Source organism: Echinops telfairi, unplaced genomic scaffold, assembly GCF_000313985.2.
Source record: "Echinops telfairi isolate 266 unplaced genomic scaffold, ASM31398v2 ScPeMD7_11;HRSCAF=52, whole genome shotgun sequence".
Taxonomy (NCBI): domain Eukaryota; kingdom Metazoa; phylum Chordata; class Mammalia; order Afrosoricida; family Tenrecidae; genus Echinops; species Echinops telfairi.
In genome coordinates, this window is record NW_022103908.1 from 39,539,998 (window position 1) to 39,561,848 (window position 21,851).

Consider the following 21,851-nt stretch of genomic DNA (forward strand, 5'->3'; position numbering starts at 1 on the left):
GTTCTTGGATGCCTGATACCTGATCTCTTCGGCAGCTCGTGGTCACACATGCTGGTGTGCTTCTTCCATGTGGGCTTTGTTGCTTCTGAGCTAGTTGGCCGCTTGTTTATCTTCAAGCCTTTAAGACCCCAGACATTATATCTTTTGATAATCTGGCACCATCAGCTTTCTTCACCACCTTTGCTTACGCACACGTTTGTCTTCAGTTATTGTATCAGTAAAGCGGGCACTCACTGATCTGATTTTCAGTTCTTTGATGTCTGATAACTGATCCCTTCTACACCTCGTGGTCAGACAGGCTGGTATGCTACTTCCATGTGGGCTTTGATGCTTCTGAGGTAGATGGCCACTTGTTTATCTTCAAGCCTTTAAGACCCCAGACGTTATATCTTTTGGTTGCCGGGCACTATCAACTTTCTTCACCACCTTTGCTTATGTTCACATTTTTCTTCAGCAATCGTGCCAGGAAGGTATGCATCCTGGAATGCCAATTTAATAGAACAACGTGTTCTTGCAATGAGTAAGTGCTTGAGTGGAGGCCCAATGTCCATCTGCCTTAATACTAAACCTATAAATATATGCATGTAGATCTGTTTCCCCACACTCTTACACTTTACTCCATTTTTAAAAATTTTTATTTTTTGCCTGCAACTTCTTGCTAGCAGATAAGTGTGATAGTAGAAACCAAAGATTTAACTTTCCCCTTTTGTGAATGGGTAAGAAACAAAGCAGAACCAATAACCTCATCCTCAAACTTACCCTACTGGGTGGTAAAGGCCTGTGGGTCCCCCAAGAGCCCCCAGGCCTCAGGCCATCAGGGTCTGAGGACCCCCCAGCCCTCTCTGAGTGCCTGCACATCGCCTGGTTGTGTGTCAAAATAACCTGCTCTGTGAGATGGGAGAGGGTGGGGGGACAGCACAGCCGAGGCTCTCTCTTTTTCTCACCCTCTCTCATGAGCTTGGAGCGCCCAGAAGATGCCACGAGAGGCTTAGCCTCCATTCATGCACTCCACCCAACACTGCACCAAACTCACTGCCATCAAATCAATGCCGACTCACCTGTCATTCATGCATTAGGGATTGCAGAGTCAGGCTCACCCAGCAAGCTACACAAACACTTGTGATGCTGTCAATCCAACACAGGAGGAGGCATAGAGTCTTTCTTTGATAAGCCCGATTTGGTGTCAAAGCCTGTCAATTGCCATTTAAGCTGCCCCCACAAATGCCACAGAGCAGCACAGGCTGGCAGGGGTTTTACTTGAGGTGTTGAGGGCGGAGCCCCAGTGTCGGGTGTTGGTTCATCATTTGGTCAAAATTGGGCTGGTAAAGTGATGGACAGATTCAACAGGTTTTAAAGAGTGGGAGGAAATATTTGGCAATTATGTATTTGGTGTGGAGCTAGTATCCAGAAAAAAATGCACACACACACACACACACACACACACCCTTACTTACAACTCAACAATGAAAAAGATGAACAGCCCAATTTAAAAACAGGTAAAGGATTTGAATGGACGCGTCTCCAAAGGAGTTATCAAAGTGACCCATACGTTCATGAGAAGGTGCTCAGCATCATGAGCAGTAGTGGTTGGGTGCTGTCAAGTTGATTTCCAGCAGAACTGACCCAAAGGGTGCGCCAGGCTGCCATCTCCATGGGAACAGAACGCCAGACTTCCTCCCACGTCGATTCCCCTGGGTGGATTCCACCCACTTATCTTTTGATTAGCAGTTCAGTGCTTAGCCATTGTCCCACCAGGGATCTTTTCATTAGTTATTAAGGAGATGTAAATCACAGCCACAATGATGAGCCAGCCACTCCACCTTCACTCATCGACTGCCATTGAGCCAATGCCAACTCATTGTGACCTTATAGGACAGGGTAGACCTGTCCCCGTGGGTTTCCAAGACTTTAAAGAGCAGAAAGCCTTATCTTTCTCTGGTGGTGTGGCTGGTGGTTTCGAACGGGTGACCTTGAGGTTAACAGCCTAAAGTGTAACCTACGATGTTACTAGAGCCCCTGACCACCTTCACTCAGCACACCCAACACACCGTCATGGAAGCGATACCAACTCACTGTGACTCTGTAGGACAGGGTAGAACTGCCCCTGTGGGTTTCCGAGACCATAGCTGTGTTAGGCAGGGTTCTCTGGAGGAAAAAACCCAAACAAGCAGGACACACACATATGTATGAGGATAGGTTTATATAGCGAGAAGGAATATAACAGTTAATCAGTCCACACAGCAGTACAGAGGGCTCAGTTCAACCTACTTTGGTGGAACACTTTCCAGTTAATATACTGGAAATCATTCAACTCACGTGGGCTGCTGGGTCCATGGTCAAGGAAGCAGACAACAGACAAGACAGAGTCTGGCCGCAGGCGGCAGACAGCAGGGTGGGTCAGCAACAGTCAGTAGCACGGGAACTTATCGAAGCAGGCCCTGATGGAACCTAGAACTGAGCAGGGGCAGGGTTCACCAGCCTCAAGCACACGTGATGTATGAATTAGCAGCATGGTGAAGCAGGTCTCAGGGAGCCTCAAGCTTTAGCTACAGGATCCACGGTCGGCTTGGCCCACAGGTAGGGCAGCACATAGATTGAGACAGAGAACTAACTAAAGCAGTAGCATTCTGGTCTGATCACCAGGGAGCGGGAGAAAGGGGGCAGGCCTTGCAGAGCCATTAACCTCATTGTCTTCCAATCAAGCTTCCACCTGATTAATCTCCGCCCACATGTTCCTATTGGCCTAGTTGCCACAATCATCCTGACTATCACAATAGCTCTTTACGGGAGTAGCTAGTCCCAATTTTACCCCGTGACCACCTTCACTAGGTTGGCTATAATAAAAATAACAGGCAAAAGCAAGTGTCAATAAGATGTGGTTCTAGAAATTGGATTCCTCATAGACTGGTGGTGGAAATGTAAAATGGTGTGGAAAACAGGATGGCAGTTTTGTAAAAAATTACTATATAAACCACCAATTTCACTCCTACCTATTTATGAACACATTTCCCACAAGATAATGGGAAAACATAAAAACGTGTACACAAATCAAGCGGCCATCAAGCTCAGAAGCAACAAAACCCACATGGAAGAAGCACACCAGCCTATGCAATCACGAGGTGTCAAAGGGATCAAGTATAAGGCATCATCAGAACAAAAAATCTTACCATAGTGAATGATGTGGGGAGTGTGGAGTGGAGACCCAAAGCCCATGAGTAGGCCACTGGAGATCCCCTTGCAGAGGGGTCTCGGGGAGGAGACGAGCCAGTCAGGGTGTGATGTAGTAACGATGAAAAATACAACTTTCCTCTAGTTCCTAAATGTTTCCTCCCCGCTCCCACTATCATGATACGAATTCTACCTTACAAATATGGCTAGACCAGAGGATGTACACTGGTACAGATAGGAACTGGAAATACAGGGAATCCAGGGCGGATGATCCCTACAGAACCAGTGGTGTGAGTGACGATACTGGAAGGGTAGAGCGAGCGTGGGTAGGAAAGAGGGAACCGATTACAGGGAACTATATGTGACCTCCTCCCTGGGGGACGGACAACAAAAAAGTGGGTGAAGGGAGACGTCGGACAGGGCAAGATATGACAAAATAACAATTTATAAATTATCAAGGGCTCATGGGGGAGGGGAGAGCGGGGAGGGAGGGGAAAAATGAGGGCCTAATGCCGGGGGCTTAAGTGGAGAGGAAATGTTTTGAGAATGATGAGGGCAATGAATGTACAAATGCGCTTTACACAATTGATGTATGTATGGATTGTGCTAAGAGTTGTATGAGCCCCTAATAAAATGATTAAAAAAACAAACAAACTTGTACACAAATGTCTGCAGCAGCATTTTGCATCAGAGTCCCCAAATGGAAAGTCTGAATCAACCAAATGCCCATTAACTGATGCCTTATGATGAAAATGTGGTCTAGCCAAACAAGGGAATTTGAACCAAAAACACACAAACTCATTGCCATTGAGGTATGCTGACTCATAGCGACCTTATAGGGCAAGGTAAAACTGCCCTTGTGAGTTTCTGTAACTGCGGGAGTGGAAAGGCCCGTCTTTCTATGGAGGAGCGGCTGGTGGCTTCGAACTGCTGAACATGTGAATCGCAGTCCCACGTGTCACCACTACACCACCAGAGACCATGATGCACCTATACAAGGGAGGGCCCAACTGATACAAGCTACTACGTGGATGAGCGCTGGGAACGCTATGCGACGCGGCAGGAGGCTGATAGCAGAGGCCATACCTTGCACCCTTCCCTTCGTAGAAATGTCCGCACTAGGCAGACTCAGGGACAGAGAGCAGAAGAGTGGTTGCCAGGCTGAGAGGAGATCGAGAAAGGGATGTGACTGGGACTGGGCTTTCTGTCGGGTGGGGGGTGGATTTTCTGGGACTAGACATTGGTGAGGGGTTCGCACCTTTGTGATTATACTAAAAACTACACTGGGTATGGTTTTTTTCATAGTGAATTTTATGGTGTGTGAATTACTTCTAAAAAATTCAACAAAACCCTGCACATTTAGGCTCTGGTATTGGTTTCATGACGGTGGGTTCATGCGTCCCTTTGTTGGGGCCTTGCCGAGGCTGCGGGCTGATTGTGGCAGAAAAGCCGCTCTTCCCTTCCACGAGCCCGGCCTTTTCCGGCAGCTCCTGGGCACCCCTCTGACACTCCTCTCCGTTCAAGGGGGAGGCCCCAGGATGTAGATGCCTGGGTGGCTTGCCTATGGGTGTGTGTGCCCGCCCCCAGACTTCACGTCTAGTGGGCTGCCATGGCTGTCTTTATTTGGTTAACCACCACCTTGATTTTCTCCCCCTCTTCCCCCTCCACCGTAGGTTTGGTTCCGTGGCTGCAGACGGGCAGTACCATTCGCCTATTAAGGACAAGAGTAAGAGATTCAATGTGATGCTGGCGGCGCTGACCCCTTCCAGACTAGCTGTGACATTCCAAGCCCTGGGCTCCATGAAGGTAGTGGACCTTGATTCTCATTGACCTTGTCGCCCGTCCCCGTGTGCTCCAGGGATGGGTGGCTATTTCAGGAGCTGGGGCTTCTTGAGCCGTGGCTGGTGTCATGAGGCTAGAGTACTGGCTGAGTAGAGAAAGCGAGCATCTCGGTACTAAAAGTGCGTGCAAGCAGTAGACCTGGTCCTTTCCAGCTACATCCCACATGAGTGTTGTTGAGTGTAGCAGGCACACGAGGTCTAGCAGAGATATATCCATGCTCCAAACTCACTGCTGTGGAATCCGTTCTAACGCCCAGCACCCCCTTGGAACAGGGTGGAACTGCCCCAGTGGGTTCCTGAGACGAACTCTCATTTAAAAATTTTTATTTTATTTTAATGGGGGCTCTTACAGCTCTTATCACAATCCATACATGTATCCATTTTGTCAGACACATCTGTACATATGTTTCATCATCTTTTTCAAAACATTTTCTTTCTACTTGAACCCCTGGCATCAGTTCCTCATTTCCCCCTCCCTCCCCCACCTTCCTTCCTTCCCTCCCCCATGCCCCCTTGATCATTTATAAGTTATTCCTTTTTGTTTTTCATGTCTTACACCAACTGCTATCTCATTTCACCCCCCGTTGTGCTGTCCATTCCCCTGGGATGGGGGTCATACATCGATCATTGTGATTGGTCCCTCTTACTCCACCCCTTACCCTCCTGGTATCGCTGCTCCCCTTATTGGTCCCGAGGGGTTTATCTGTCTGGATTCCCTGCATCGCGAGCTCTTATCTGTACCAGTGTACGTGTTCTGGTCTAGCCAGATTTGTAAGGTAGAATTGGGGTCATGATAGTGGAGGTGGGGGTGGGGAGGAAGTATTAAAGAACTAGAGGAAAGTTATGTTTCATCGGTGCTATACTGCACCCTGACTGGCTCTTCTCTTCCTTGTGGCCATTCTGACAGGGGGATGTCCGATTGACTACTGAGGGGCTTTGGGTGTCCACGCTGCCCTCCCTGAGACTAATTCTGTAGGGGAGTAGAAAGCTTCCTTTCTCCTGCGGAGCAGGCCTTGCCCAACCCATCCCCACTGCAGCCCCTGGGCTCCTTGCAGAGATGCATGGGCCCTTCATTCCCTGAGTCAGCACCTGCCCTGCCCATTCCCCACCTTTCCAGGAGGTAGGAATTCCTGGTGACCAGGGACCCCTGGGCGAACGAACGGGGACACCCTCGCAATGCCCGGTCTGATGGCTGTGCCTGCGGCTTCTGTGATCTCATCTCAAGCGTCCTGGTGAGATGAGATCACCGGCCCTCTTGGCTGCGTCCCGCTCGGTCCAGCGGTTCCTGCGCCTGACATGTGTTTTCCCAGCTGAAACCTAAGCTGTTCTTGCTAGCTCCGCTCACACCGAGCAGTGGAAAAACGGATCCCTGTCTCCTGAAGGCATTCCTGATGTATGAGAGAGCCGTCCCGCAGCTCCCCACGGTGACATTGGCTCAGGCTCAGCAGGCCCCTTCCTTTTAAACCTGGCTCAGGCGCCCCGGCTTTGCTCAGTACTGGAAGGCTTGCTCTTCAAGGCTTGCCAGTCACCTACCTCCCTGCTCTCCTTGGGGCCCAAACACCACATCAAATTAAGTGATTAGCGGGAACAAAAGGAGAAGGAAACTAAGATACTTGGCAGGGGTTTGAGAGAACTCCTCAGCCTAAGTGTTGGGGGTGGGGAGGAAATGGGAAGCCTGTCTTTTCAGAAGGAGGCAGGAGGCTGGGGAGAGTCACTGTGAGTTGGAGGGTGGGCATCGCAGGAGTGTAAAATGTCTCCACTGGTTAAGTACTGAATTCCTGACTGAAGGGTGGGCATTTGAAACCCCCCAGTGGTGCCCCAGAAGTAAGGCCTGGCGATTTGCTGCCGAAAGGTGGCGGCCTGAGTGCTATCTGGAACACAGCTCTACTCTGAACCGCTGTGACTTGGACCGCCCTTGACAGCAACTGGCCAGTCTTGTCAATTAGGGGCCACCCGGTGGCTGAGCCCCACACCTAGACTTGCTGATGTGGCAGGTCTGGAGTGAGGCCTGAGAACCTACGTTCCTAACACGTTCCCAGGTGATGTTGCTGCTGCTGGCCGGAGTCCGCTCTTTGAGAACCGCAGCACAGGGCAGATGGATCGAGGTGGACATTCTCAGCACTACCACAGTACTCTCTGTGACCTCCCACTGCCCCCAGGGTCAAGGGCCAAGTTCACATCTTATCCTCAAGACCTGTGGGACCTGGTCCTCAGCCTCCTCTCACTCCACCCCTTCTCGCTGAGGTCCTCCGCTCTGCAGGCCTCAGTTCAATGGAAGCTCTACTTTTCCTTACTTTGGGGACCCCACACTAACTGAACCGATAACATCTTCAGAGAATTTATTTCTGAACAGGGTCATGCACATCAGGACTCTGTATGTGTCTTTGGAGGACACAGTTCCATCCACAGCATGGCGTGACCCTGTTGTGCAGTGGATCCTGTCGTACCCGGGCCACATTGTAATCTTGCCGAGTAATCATTTTCTCATTGGTAAAAACGAGGCAAAAAACCCCACCATCCGATGGAAACGTCATGGAAACCCAGTGAGGCAATGCGTGGGAAGGCACAGCTGGTGGTCCCTTCCATCGCCACCATTGATACCACTATTACCCAAACCAAACTCATGGCCAGAGTCGGGGCTGACGCACAGAACACCTATCGGACAGGGTAGAGCTGCCCCATTGGGTTCTGAGGCTGCCAGTCTTCACAGAGCTCAGAGCCTCATCTTTCTTCCAGACTGGCCTGTTTTGAGCGAGCTGGCGCATAACTGACTGCCTCACCGGTGCTTTCATGACCGAACGAACACACAACCCTGGCCACCCTTGTCTCGGGCCTTCACATGTGCTCCGGGCTTCACAACAGCTCTACGCCGGTTCTGGCTGTATGGGGAACCAGAGCCGGTGAAGGTCAAGGAATTTGTAGAGGTGTGCACTGAATATCTATAGGGGCCCTGGTAGAACAGCAAATTAAATGTTGGACCACTCACCAAGAGGCCGGATGTTCAAACCCACCAGTGGCTTCACAGGGGGTGGAGGGTGCCGGTGGGGTGGGGTGGGGGTGGGGGTGGGGTAAGGTGAGGTCTGCCAATTCTGATATGGACTCCTAGTATCTGAAACCTGAGGGACCAATTCTGCTCTTTTGCTGTGAGACAGGGTCGACTTGGCAGCTTTGGGTTTGGATACTGAATACATGCTGACGAACCCTAATAGGACTGCTTAGGCGGGATAGATGGTCCCATGTTTGGATGGATGGTGAGAGCATGTTGTGTAGCTACAACGGACATATCAATGTTATGTAGACACTGCACAATTAAGTAGGGACAGAGGGAGCTAAAAGTATACAAGCACAGCGAGAAGCTAGAGGTGCCTGGCTTTGCGCAGAAGCTGCTGATTCACCACACTGCAGCTTGTGATTCTCGTGAGGCGCTGGCAAGTAGGTTCTGAGTCACAGCGGTGCGATGTACAGCAGAACCGAACACCGCCGCCCTGTGCCACCTTCACCAAGGCTCTGTGGTTGGAGTCCAACGTGGGAGCCACTGTGTCCATCCATCTTGTTAAGGACCTTCCTCTTTTTCACTGGCCCTCCGCTTTACAACGCCTGCTGTCCGTTTCCAGGGACTGATCTTTCCTGACAATGTGTCTAAGTATGAGAAGAAGTTCATTATCCTTGCCTCCAAGGAATATTCTGGTTGTACTTCTTCCAAGGTAGATTTGTTTGTTCTTTAGAAAATCCATGGTGCATTCAATGTCCGTCCCCAGCACCGTCATTCAAACGCATCGGTTCTCGTTCAGTCTTCTTTATTCCATGCTCTTCCTTAGCCAGCCGTCACACGCGTTGGAGGTGACTGCAACTACCGTGGCTTGGGCCAGGCACAGTTTAGTCTGCAAAGTACTTCTTGATTTTCAGCATTTTAAAGAGGTATTTACTCAGGACAATGCATTGTTCGATCCCTTGTTTACTGACCTTCTGTGCGCATTGAATGTGGATCCAAGCAGATGACGTCCTTGACAACTTCAGCCTTTTCTCGATTATCTAGCTGTTACCTATTGGGCTAGTTGTGAGGATTTGGGGTTTTTCTTTATGTTGAGTTGCAGTCCACACTGAAGGCTACAATCCCTGATCTTCATCAGCAAGTGCTTCAAGTTCTCCTCCCTTTCAACAGACAAGGTGTGTCATCTGCATACTACAGATAATAAGCCTTCCTCCAATCCTGATTCTATTTTCTTCTTCCTATAATCTAGTATGTTTCTCTGATTATTTGCTCAGCATACAGACTGAATAGGTATGGTGACAAGATGACCCCGATGCACACCTTTCGTGATTTAAAACTGTGTGTTATGCCTCGTGATCCATGCACAGGTTCTGCATGAGCTCAATGAAGTGTCCTGGAATTCTCATTCTTCTCGAGGTTATCCATAATTTGTTATGATCCACACCGTTGAATGCCTTTGTATAGTCAATAAACACAAGCAAACATCTTTCTTGTATTTTCTGATTTCAATCAAGATCCATCTAACATCACCGATGATATTCCTTGTTCCACATCCTCTTCTGAGTCCAGCCTGAACCTCTCTCTGGAAGCTCCCTGTCAATATACTGCTGCATCCATTGTTGGATGATTTTCAGCAAAAACTTTACTTGCATGCGACATTAATGATCTCACTGCCATGGAGTTGATACTGACTCATAGTGATCCTCTAGGACAGGGTAGAACTGTCCCTCTGAGTTTCTGAAACTGTAACTGTTTAGAAGAGTAGAAAGCTTTATCTTTCTCCCTCTGAATGGCTGTGGTTTTGAACTGAGACCCTTGTGGATCACAGCCTAATATGTAACCACTCCTCATCAGGGTTTCTGTGTTAGTCCAGGTAGAGTAGAGAGACAGATCCAGAGACACTCATATGTGTGTAAAACAGAACTTTATATCAAAGAGCAATTATACATTAAGAAAACATCCCAGCCCGGTTCAGATCAAGTCCATGAGTTCAATATTAGCCTGTAAGTCTGATATTAGCCCATGAATTCCTCTTGAGACTTATGCAGCACATGCAATGATACCGAATGCAGGAAGATTACAGGCCATTGTGTGGAAAGTCTTCTGGATCCAGTGGCGGTGGAAGCATCTCAGGCCTGGTGTGGGTCTCCACATGGCTCTTCGAGCTCCAGGGCTCTGGCTGTCATCAGCGTGACTCCACGTGGTTTGTCAACAGGAATGTGAAGCAGAGAGCGTGTCCCGCCTCCAGAGAGGAAGACAGGAGTTCCCAGATTCCCCAGGAGAAGGCCATGCCCACACAGAGGCACTAATTGTCTATGACCTGATTGACAGGCTAGACTCCACCCCTTTGTAAGTTAACATGAGCTTATGTAACTACCATAGTGTCTACCTATATTAATGATATGATTCTAAAATTTCCACATTCTGTTTGTTTAGTCACCTTTCTTTGGAATGGCACAAACATGGATCTCTTCTGTCTGTTGGCCACGTAGCTGTCTTCTAAATTTCCTGGCATTGACGAATGAGTGCTTCCAGTGCTTTATCAGCTTGTTGAAACATGTTCAATTGGTAAACCATCGATCCTGGAGCTTTGTTTTTGGCTAATGCTTTCAGTGCAGCTTGAGCTTCTTCCTTCAGCAGCTTAGGGGCATGGAAAGCCATGATCTGGCCAGTGAAGCCTCGGTTTAGGAAGAAACTTACCAGGAGGCATAACCAGGATCTCAGATGGTAGGAGCCATTGTCCTTTCCACCAACTTAGGGAAGTAGAAAGGCCTCAGCGCTGAGCTGGGCAAAGGCGCCCGACACGAGGTTTTTCATTTCAATTGAGTGGCTTTGGTACACCCAGAAGCAATTGAAATGCTGTGCCTGCTCTCGATTCTACATCGAGCTTGGTAAAAGCATGCGCTCTGAGCATAAATAGGTACTCTGGCATCTCCTTCTGCCTCTTCATGTCCTTGGCAAATTACTCAGCCACCCCATGCTTCACCAAATGACCACAGCACTCCCTTATAGACCTGTGTGAGGCCTGAGCAAGTTCAGGCCTGTCACGTACTTGTAAGAGTGCTTGCATATAATAAGTATATGTAATACGTATAAGATACTTCTTCAAGGGCTGTTTTTAAGGGAAGGGATGTGGAAGCTTAAGAACTGAGTTGGAAATGCAGCCGAGGATGCTACAATGGCAGTTGTAGCACATCTTATCTCCCCGTTGGTAGTGGTGCAGGGACCTGGAGTTGAAGAACCATGAAGTGGAGTCTGGATGCAGCTGAGAAGCAGCCGTGCTTGAACGGGACCTGCCATGGGTGTGGAAGGGGAGCAGCGGGGACCATGTGTTTCCCCCTGGGGTTCAGTGAATCTTGAGAAAAGAGTTAGGAGACTGAATGACCACCCTCCAGGCTGCAGGATGAAAGAGGGTGGCTGCTTTCCTTGTGAGCAGCGACTGTGGATCCCAGCTAGGTGACATCCCAACGGCGCTCTCTCCTCTCTCCACCATGATATTACTTAGTGTTCCTTTGCAAGGAGTTTTTGCACTACGTCGTAATCCCCACTGAAAGCTGAGATCCTTGGTCCTCATCAGCAAGGGCTTCAAACTCTTCTCCCTTTCAGCAAGCGAGGTTGTAGCATCTGCATATAGCAGGTTGTGAATACGCCTTCCTCCAATCGTGACGCCACACTCCTCCTCATATAATCCAGCTTCTCTGATGATTTGCTCAGTGCCCCGATTGAATAAGTGTGGTGAGAGGATACAATCCTGACCCACATCTTCCTTGATTTTAAATCACGCAGTAGTCCCCTGTTCCGTTTGCACAAGGCTTCCTGATCCAGGTATAAGTTCTGCATGAGCACAATGACGAGTTCTGGAGCACCCATTCTTCTCAAGGCCAACCATTGTTATGATCCACACAGTCAAATGTCTGAAAGTACAGGGCCTAGTAGAACATTAAATGTCATGGGAGTCTCCACTCTTTTTCCATCCATCCACCCACCCACGCGTTGACACCTTGACCATCCTCCCATCTGCCTCTCTGTTCATCCTTCCACTCACCTAGCTATCTACTCACCTATTTTACTACAGAGGACTCTGAACACAAGTATGCTTCTGTATTGGTCTAGGTACTTTGGAGAAACAAATCCATGGCGACTCACGTATAAGAGAGAGTTTTATGTAAAGAAAAGGTGCATCACGAAAACATCCCAACCCAATGCTGCCCAAGCCCACAAGTCCAACATTAACCCATTAACCCATTAACCCAACACCAGTCCACAAAGTCTTCCACCTCACAAAACAGAGGCAATGATGCCGACTGCAGGAGGAAAGCTGAGTCCGTGAACGTGTAAGCATCTCAGCACTGGCAAGGGTCTCCACACGGCTGCTCCAGCACCCAGGGCTGCATCGGGATAGATCCATGCGGCTTCTCCTTGGGGATGTCTTGTAGGAAGTCAATCTTGCAAGCTGAAGCAGGAACTGCTAAGGCAGCTGCACCCGATGCAACCATCACAAAGCAAGAGACCCGAGAACTAGAAAGGCGAGGCTTCACCACCCATTTATCCCTCCGCCTTTCAACCAGCACCACATGTGATTATTGGCCAGGCTGGCACAATTAACTAACTCAGCTTCCTTCCTGTACGATTTAGTACGTAATAGGAAACCGTGGAGTGTTTTAGGGAAAAGCTGTCACCTACCTCATAGATACCACGTCACAAAGCCTCCTCGTGCAGGAGTGTATAAAGAGCGGTCAGAGGTGGACACCATCTTCCAGGTCCTGGCCCTTTTCCCAGCAGTAAAGGGCTGAATAAGGAGCACCTCTTGCACATCGGAGGGCTCACAGAATGAAACCGGGCTGGATACGGATTGGAACCCTTATGAGCATTTTGCTCTCCCACTGTGTTCTCATGTGGGGTGGAGGGCCGGGTGCTGGTGAAGGGATCAGGGCTCACAGTTGAGAACTGGAAAGACCGTGGGTTTTATTTATTTGTTTTTTAAATTAGACGGTATCATCCATACCTTGTCTCAATCTAATGAGATCAAGTTAAGAATCAAAAACCGTATTCACTTCCATGGAGTCGATGCTGACTCGTGACGCTGTAGGACAGGGTGGAGCTGCCCTTGTGAGTCTTTGAGACCTTAACTCGGTACAGCAGTAGGAGCCCTGTCTTTCTCCAGTAGAGCGGCTGGTGGTTTTGAACTGCTGACCTTGCAGTTAGCAGCCCAACGTGTAACCACTCCACACACCAGCAGGGCTCCTTAAAGTTAAACCTACGAATGTTTCTAAACAGTGTTTTCACATGTGAGGTGGAGATTCTTGACACCTGGCATGGTGTCTTGGAAAGATGGGGTTCTCACAAGTGTGTGCTTTAGGGAAAGCTGACAGGTCTTTACTCTGTGCACACTGTTTGGAGCCTGCAGGGTCCTTAGTCTGCTGGAGGCTCAGTTGGGATCAGCTTTCTGGTTAATTGTGCTGCGTGCTTGTCTTATTAGTTGCCTTGTTTGTACTTCAGGTGAGCACTGGACTGCCCATCGAAAGGACAGCGGCTCTAACACACGGGAGAAAGATGAGGCTACCTGCTCTCCTTCAGACTTACAGCCTCAAAAAACCCTAGAGAGAGGGCTGCACCACCTCAGAATGGTCTAGATGGCTGTGGGGCAGCAGGTGGACACGGCTCAGGTTGCTTCCGAAGTGGCTTTGTTTTGTCTTCAGTGTGCATCCTCGGACATAGAAGCTGGAGCAGAGTGGCAGGACCAGCTTAGGTGTCAGGGAAGTGCTGTGGTAGGAGGTGGGGGGTGGGGGCACCTGTGAATTAAGTACACCTGTTTCCGTGTCTTGGTACAGGAGCGTCCTGTGGTTGACCACCAGAGGGTGCCAAATACCAGTGAGTAATGGCTCTAGCAGCTGTCCCTTCTCACTGATGCACTTTGGTAAGGCAGAGGGAAGACCTGAGGTTTTGCTGTGGTCCTCAGTGTGTTTAGCTTACTCGCAGCCATGAGTGTGGATTTTTAAAGACCAGTCAAATGGAGAACGTGGGTGCCTCTGTTGAGTAATCATTTGACTTAAGATCAATAATGCTCATAGGATGAACTGCTTTGATGATACCTCAAGGCATAATCTGACTCACAAATGTCTTTAAAAAAAAAGAAGACGCAGCAGCAGTTTGAAGCATTTTCCCCTTGGGTCTAAAAATGTTATTTCTTTTCTTTTCTTTCTTTTTTTCCCTAGTGTTGTTTCCATGGAAGATGTTTACATTTTTCACAACTAAATGTATCAGCTTTTTAAAAAAAAGACGCATCAGGCTGTCTTTTTCTCTAAGGACCAAAGCGCTAAGGGTATTGTGCAACTGGAGATAGGTGGCACTGGGCCTGCCTATTTGAAATGGCCATTGGGCCTGTTGTACTTCCACGAGCAAGTGCTGGATGCTTCCCTTGCCCAAGACACTGGGGGTGGCGTTAGGAGGTGAACAGAGGTGACTCGGAGCTGGCGAGTGCTTTGGTGGAATCACAGGGTATCCAGGTAACGGAGACACATCAGCATTGTGAGGAAGCCCCCAGGGAGTACACTGGCAGAGGGTGAAGGTGGTGCATTGCGAATAATACCAGACAGAGTCATGGGATTGTTTTTTTATGGTTGAAAGAGACCTCAGCGATCGGAGTCCAAAACACGTCTCTCAGAAACGTTTCTAAGGGAAGTCTCTGTCTTTCTAGCACAAAGACTTAAGACTAGGCATCTCGACCTTCCACCCTGAGTGGTGTGTCGTAGCCAGGTCACATCCCAGGGGGACAGCCTCAGGGCAAGCCGTGATCTAAGGAATTTCCCAGGCTGTAGGAGAGGCAAGTCCTTGGGCGGCTTTCCTCATGTGATGGTGCCTGAGAATGTTGATGTTTGTGACAGGTACATTTCAAGGGACAGAACCCCACTCCACGAGGGCATCCAAGGCCAAGCAGGCCTTGTAGGGCATCCCAGTCCCCTCAAACTCTGGATTGTGGCCATGGCAGCTGCGATCGAGTGGATCAAGCCAGTTGCTTGGGCCTGGGTCCTGCTTGGGGGAGAGGTTGCCCTTTTCATCTCTAGCAGGTAGAGAGGGCACCCAGGCGGCACCTGTGATGATGTCCCTTTCTTGGTAGAAGTTCTAGGGTCCAGTTCTGGATACTATGGAAGGTCAGTTAGGGGTGACTGGTACCCCACCTGCTGTGTCCTGAAGAGCGCGTCTACCTTGCTATTTGCTGTAGGCAGAGCACTTCCTTTCCCTTCCCCCGCAAGCACTCTGTGACCCCCTCCCTGCTGGATGAACCCATCGCTTGAGGTATTGTATTAGTCTAGGTACTTAGGAGAAACAAATCCACGGCGACTCACGTATAAGAGAGAGTTTTATATAAAGAAAAGGTGCATCACGAAAACATCCCAACCCAATGCTGCCCAAGCCCACAAGTCCAACATTAACCCATTAACCCATTAACCCAACACCAGTCCACAAAGTCCTCCACCTCACAAAACAGAGGCAATGATGCCAACTGCAGGAGGAAAACTGAGTCCGTGAACGTGTAAGCATCTCAGCACTGGCAGGGGTCTCCACACGGCTGCTCCAGCACCCAGGGCTGCATCGGGGTAGATCCATGCGGCTTCTCCTTGGGGATGTCTTGGAGGAAGTCAATCTTGCAAGCTGAAGCAGGGAACTGCTAAGGCAGCTGCACCTGGTGCAACCCTCACAAAACAAGAGACCCGAGAACTAGAAAGGCGAGGCTTCACCACCCATTTATCCCTCCGCCTTTCAACCAGCACCACATGTGATTATCGGCCAGGCTGGCACAATTAATTAACTCAGGTATGCTATTGGGAAAGGTGCCAGCAGTTTAAGACATAGTCCAATCATAATAACGACTCACAGCCTATGGGGGTCGGAGGGGAGAGGATGTTCAGAATAGTCGACAGACAATCTTCAGAGCAGCCTTTTGGATGAGTGCTCCTCTTGTTTCCGTTTTCCAGATGAGAAGACTGGGCTCTCTGGTGGTGCAGCACAGAGGCTGCTCACTGGCATTTCTGGACCACTTCGGCCCACAGGGGTATTTGTTTTGATTAAACCAAATTGAACCAAACCACACCATGCCCAGCCATGCCAAGCCAAGCCAAGCCAAACCAAGGAATGTTAAATTGTATTGCCCACATTGAAAAGTGGGTTGCCCATTTGATTGTCCATCTAAACCAGGATTGAGCACATGTGAAATATTTAGTGGCTGGGCCAGAATCCAGGTCTCTTTCTCCCACTGTGCCTGGAGGCTGATGTATTCTTCACTGGCAACGGTGACTTTGCCTGGAAATTGTGTGTCGCTGTGGTTTTAAGCATCTGTATGGTGGGATGAAGGGGCGTGGGTAGTGGGGAGGCAGGTTGGTTCAGCTTTTACATTTCAACGTCCTTTTATGGGGAAAAGTGCTGTTTAATGGACATTTATTGAGTGAGTACAACTTTGAGCCCAGTCCCACGGACTGATTTTGAATGTCTCTGCCTACTATAATGACATTACTTACAAAAGAAGTTCACGCCTCCTTAGGTAAGTTTCTAAATAAAGTGACCTGGGCTGTTTGTATGAATCTTCACAAAGCCCTTCCCTGATCTGAGAGCAAAATGATGGTGAATGGGATATTTTTGTGTTCTAACTAATATGTTACTTTAGATGGAATGTTGCCATGATAATATTATATCTGAACTTTTATACAAATAATACATGCATGTGAAAGAGTATGTAAGATTTATAATGAAAAGTAGCAGCCTTTCTTTCACCATCAAGTCCTACTCAGAAGGGCTGTGAACTTGGAACCATTTCTGAAGTTAACTCTCCTGAGTTTCCGCCATGCCCTTCAAGAAACATTTATGTTACTCTCTCTGGTGTTATCAACTCTAGACATTTCTACCTTTTTGCCATGAGACATGTTAGCTTAGTTCACTTACCGAACACCCCATCTCAGTCCCCTCCTTTTAATGTTTTTCCTCTTAATATTTTTGACTTTTTACATTATCATTTTAAAACACTGCATCCCAAGGACTACAAGGTTACCAATAAAGATGATTACAGTTTCGTTTCCTGGCCAAACAACAAAGGGCCCTGATGGAGTCGCTGTGGCTTATGCACGGAGGTGCCAACCACAAGGACAGCAGTTCTAACCCACCAGGCATTCTGAGGGAGAAAGAGGAGGCATTCTGCTCTTGGGAAGGTTTACAGCTCCACAGAGGGGCCGTTCTCCCCTGTGCTGGAGGGTTGCTGTGAATCAGAGTGGAGTCAATGGCGGTGGGTGAAGTTTGTTTGTTTGTTTTTTTGGTTTACCCTAACAACAAGGATCCTTGTGGCACAGTCTGGTAAGTGTTGGATTACTAACTACAAGATGGCGGTTCAAACCCACCAGCCGCTCTGCAGGAGAAAGGTGGTGAGGCTCTCTGCTCTCATAGATTTGCAGCTCACCAACCCTGGCTAGGGCTGCCATGACTCAGCCCCAGCTCGATGGCCCTGGCGTTGGAGCCTAACGACTCTTTCTGGACTCTTCATCTACTCTCTATCAATGCCAACTTCGTCTTTTGTATTGTGTTTTCAGATGGTATTTTTATGTTTTCAAGGCAGTCGACTTTAGATTTTGCTCTACTATCACAATGCGTGTCCTGGACTAATTATAATGTTATGGCTGAGGTTCTGAAGTGTTGTCCACCGGAGAACTAAGTGGTATGTGAGGGTTGTACTTCCGCTCCGTAAATTTGTTGTCACCGCACCTTTACAATTAAATCTCGAGAACATCGTTTCTAGCATAAAGGTCAAATGAATTCAGTTTTCTATACTCTATAAATTACTCGGTCATGTTTAGCTTTTGCTTGCTGGATAACGATATCATTACGTTGTTTTAAAGGCTTATTTCCCCCTTCCTTCTGTAGTTTCCAATTGCCTTTCTTTTTTCTTGTCGGGAGAAGAAGCATATGTTTCCAATACTTGACAAGTAATGGCATCCAGATTCTTGCTCATTTTATCTGCTGCCCAGGATCACTCCACTTTCCCCTTGAAGATCTTGTAGTGCCGGATGATTCTAGAACTGATTTCGAACGGGTGTTTCTAAGCCGCCACCATCTAGGCACTTTTCTTCTCCCCAAATCTCTGGTAGTAGCTCGACTTTTTCTTTTATTAATACTCTTTCCCCCCCTGTGTGGCATATCCTAGCCCCATGGCCTTCTGTCCATGAGGTCTGTGGTTCAAAGCCACCAGGTGCTCCTTGGGGGAAGGATGGGGCTTCGAACTCCCATGAAGAGCTTACAGTCTGGGAAACACACAGGGACAGTTCTGCCCTCCCCTAGAGGGTGGCCATGAGTCAGATGGACTCGGAGGCTGTGAGTTTGGTTTGGGCTTGGTGGCATAGCTTCAAGCCATTTCTTTTGGAGGCTGTGTGGGGGTAATATTTTGACTTGGTGTATGTCTGAAATGGTCCCCCCTCTGACTGATAGCTTAGTTGAGACTTCTAGGTTGAAAACAGTTTTTCCTCAGACGTTAAAGATGTCACTCTTGAGAACGACGGGGGGTTGGAGCAGAGACCTAAAGCCCTTCTGTAGACAATGCAACATTCCCCCACAGAGGGGCCACAAGGAAGGGAGGAATCACCAGGGTGCAGTAAAGCATCGATGAAACACACTACATTCCTCTGGTTCCTTGAGGCTTCCTCAGCCCGCACTACCATGACCCCAGTGCTGCTTCTCATTCCAGACTAGACCGGAGCATGTACACAGGTATAGATAAGAGATGGGAGCTCAATCATGTCGAATCCAGGATCAGGGGTGGGAATAGCGATATCAAAAGGATAGGGGGATGTGGGGGACAGGATGGGAGAAAGGGGGAACCGATCTGAATGATCAACACATAACTATACACCTCTCTCCAGGGGGAAGAACAACAGAAAACATGGGGGAAGCGAGACAGCAGTCAGTGGGGGATATGAAAATAATAATTTGTAATCTACCAAGGGGTCATGAGGGTGGGGGGGTAGGGAGGGGAAAAAAAAGGAGCTCATACCAAGGACTCAATAGAAAGTAAATGTCTAGAAAAGAATGAGGCTAATGTATGTACAAACATGCCTGATGCAACCAATGTATGGATTGTAATAAGAGTTGTAAGAGCCCCAATACAATGATCTTTTAATTTAAAAAAAAGATGCCGTTCTAAATCTGCTAGTGGGAAGCCATAAGCATCCCTCTATGAGAGATGTGCTTTTTCTCTGAAAGCTGTTGATATTGGCTATGAAGGGATTTCTCATTAACGTGTCTAGATAGGGTTTTTTAATTTACCCTACTTCGGGTTGGGTTCGTACTTGGTGCCAAACCCAAGAAAGAGACTCCCTGCCATCAAGTCTGTTCTGACTCAGAGCAGCCCTACAGGGCAGGGTGGAACTGCCCTGGGGGGTTTGAAAGCCTCATCGCTCTCCTTTGAAGCAGCTGGTGGGTTCAAACTGCTGACCTTGCAGTGAACAGCCCAAACCATAATCCACTGTGCCACTGGGGGTCCCCGGACGTGGTTGTTAGGCACTGTCGAGTCGGTCTGACTCACAGCGATCCTAGTACACAGCACTGCCAGGTCCTTTTCCGTCCTCACAATTGTTGTCAGGCTTGGACCACAGAGCAGAGGCGGCCCTGCGTCAGTCAATCGTCTCCTCGTCCAAGGTCTTGCTCTTTTTGCCGCTCCACTCCTTTACTTGGTCGGCTCTCTACAGTTAAACATTTGCTATCTCTACCAGTTCTGAGATCATTCGCTCTCTTCCCCCCCCTCTATTTTTCCTCCATTCCCTCTTAATTATGCGGAGGTTGGGATTTGTTGGCTTGATTGCTGCTCCCTTCTTCCCCCTCTCGTATTTCTGGACAAGATTTTCTCCTGTGTGGACAGTTTCCCAATGACATACTTTCACTTGTGCCTCAGTTTTCGTTTTCCAGAGGAGAGCTCCTTCTTGGTCTTCTTTTCCATTGCAGCCTATTTTTGTTTTCTAGATGCAATTGCTTCTCTTATCTTTCTACAGATAACAAGTGATTGGTATGTGTTTTTTTTTTTTATTGTCTGTTTCCTGGATTAACTTGCTTTCCACTAGGGTCGATTAGACTTGATTGGGGGATAGAGGGTTAGGGCATTGGGGCTGGAAACCGGCAATTACAATCAGGGTGAAGTAAGTCCTAGAATGGGGTGACAAGCCGGAAAAGACCACAGGCTACCAGGCCAGCTGAAGCGCGTCAGAGACAAGACCCCCGCCCTATAACCTTATGCCAAATTCTGAGCAACAACGAGAAGTTAAAAAAAGATAAAGGTCGGGGAAAGACATTACAGGCAACGGGAGATCACATATGAAGGGCCAAGGGGTGAGCCCAGGCAGTGTAATTGCGGGGTCTGGTAGCTAGGGAACCTCGCTGCGTGCTTGAGAAGCTGTGGTGGGGATAACTTGGCTGGGGAGACCGGTGCGCTGAGGTCAAAATAGAGAAAGATTTCTCAGCTGTGGAGGGCAGATACAGGGCATGGCCAGCTTAGCATTACAGACACATTGTGTGGCAACCACGTGGAGGAGGGAGGGGAGAATTGTCGGTGTTGGGGGCTATGATACTTGTCCCATGAGACCTGATCCCCAGGGGAGTGAGGGAGCGTCTGCAGGGGACAGAAGGGAGAAGATCTGAAAGGTCATTGGACAGGCGGGGATCACAGATGACCGGAGTCTGTCTTTGGTGACTGGTGACTGCAACTCAGCTGGGCCATCTCCTTAAGGAGGGGGCGCCTCTTTCACTCGTTCCTGGGAAGATTTCCCTTAAATAAGCCACTGACATTTCTCTCCACTCTGCCGATTTAACCGCAGGGGCTTGCTCCACTAAGGAGCTGGAGAGCAAGACGGGCACTCTTGCTGGTGCCGACATCCGCTTGTCCTTTCCCGCCTCAGTGGCAGAAGGAGGCTTGGTGCCCCTGTGGGCAGTAACTCATGGCGCCACCCCCAGTGAGCAGGCCAGCCATGGAACCTTCCAGTGGGCAGAGCAGCCTGCCCCCACACAGTACAGTGCCTGGGGGGCCTCTTCCCCACAAACTCTCACACTTCCTCCAGCTCCTCCCCTTTCCCATTGGCCAAGGTGCAAACCCTCCTCTCTGCTCAATTGTAACCATAGCCTTGCCTGCCCACACAATGTCTGGCAGGTGATGGAGGCGGGGAGTGATGTGACCACTGGGTTGAGGGTGACACTAACTGTAATGCCTTGGTAACCCCCCTCTGCTTCTGAGCCTGGGATCCTTTTAATGTCACCCCCTCTGACAGTGTGGGGAGTGGGGGGCACAGTCTGTCCCTGCCTTCTCCGCTTTCCCTGGTAGGGGCCCTGCTCTTCCTTCCTCCCGGAGCAGATGTGGAGTGCTGACCCCAGGAAGGTTCTTTCTCTTGGGAAAGTGTCCTGCCCAGCGCTGCCAAAACGGAGTGGTCCAGTGTGCTTAAGGCCATACTGTGGTCTTATCTGCCCTCCTGCTGGCAAACAGTTCCTCCATTACTTCCCCCAGCCTGGCTTGCATCAACAGGAAAGACAGTATTTTGGCCTCTCTCACTCCTTAGTTTATTTTTTAATTTGTACAGAAGCTAGGTATAGATGCTTTGGAAACCTAATAAAGGGACCGTAGAAAGAGAAGCAATTCTCCACTCAAGTACTCCCTCAATGCAAGAATACTTTCTTCTATTAAATTGGCATTCTATGATGCTTACCTTCCTGACAAAACCGCTGAAGACAAAGTTGGTGAATAAGCAAATGTGGTGAAGAAAGCTGATGGTGCCCGGCTATCAAAAGATATAGCGTCTGGGGTCTTAAAAGCTTGAAGGTAAACAAGTGGCCAT

At 48.9% G+C, this 21,851-nt stretch overlaps 1 protein-coding gene across 1 annotated transcript in view; it reads left to right on the forward strand.

Annotated features, from left to right (window-relative positions):
* Positions 1-21,851, forward strand: part of ACOXL (acyl-CoA oxidase like) — a 392,883-nt gene that overhangs the window by 54,768 nt on the left and 316,264 nt on the right. The window contains 1 exon segment of the mRNA XM_045287148.1: positions 4,842-4,974. Coding sequence (XP_045143083.1) covers positions 4,842-4,974 — 133 coding nt within the window.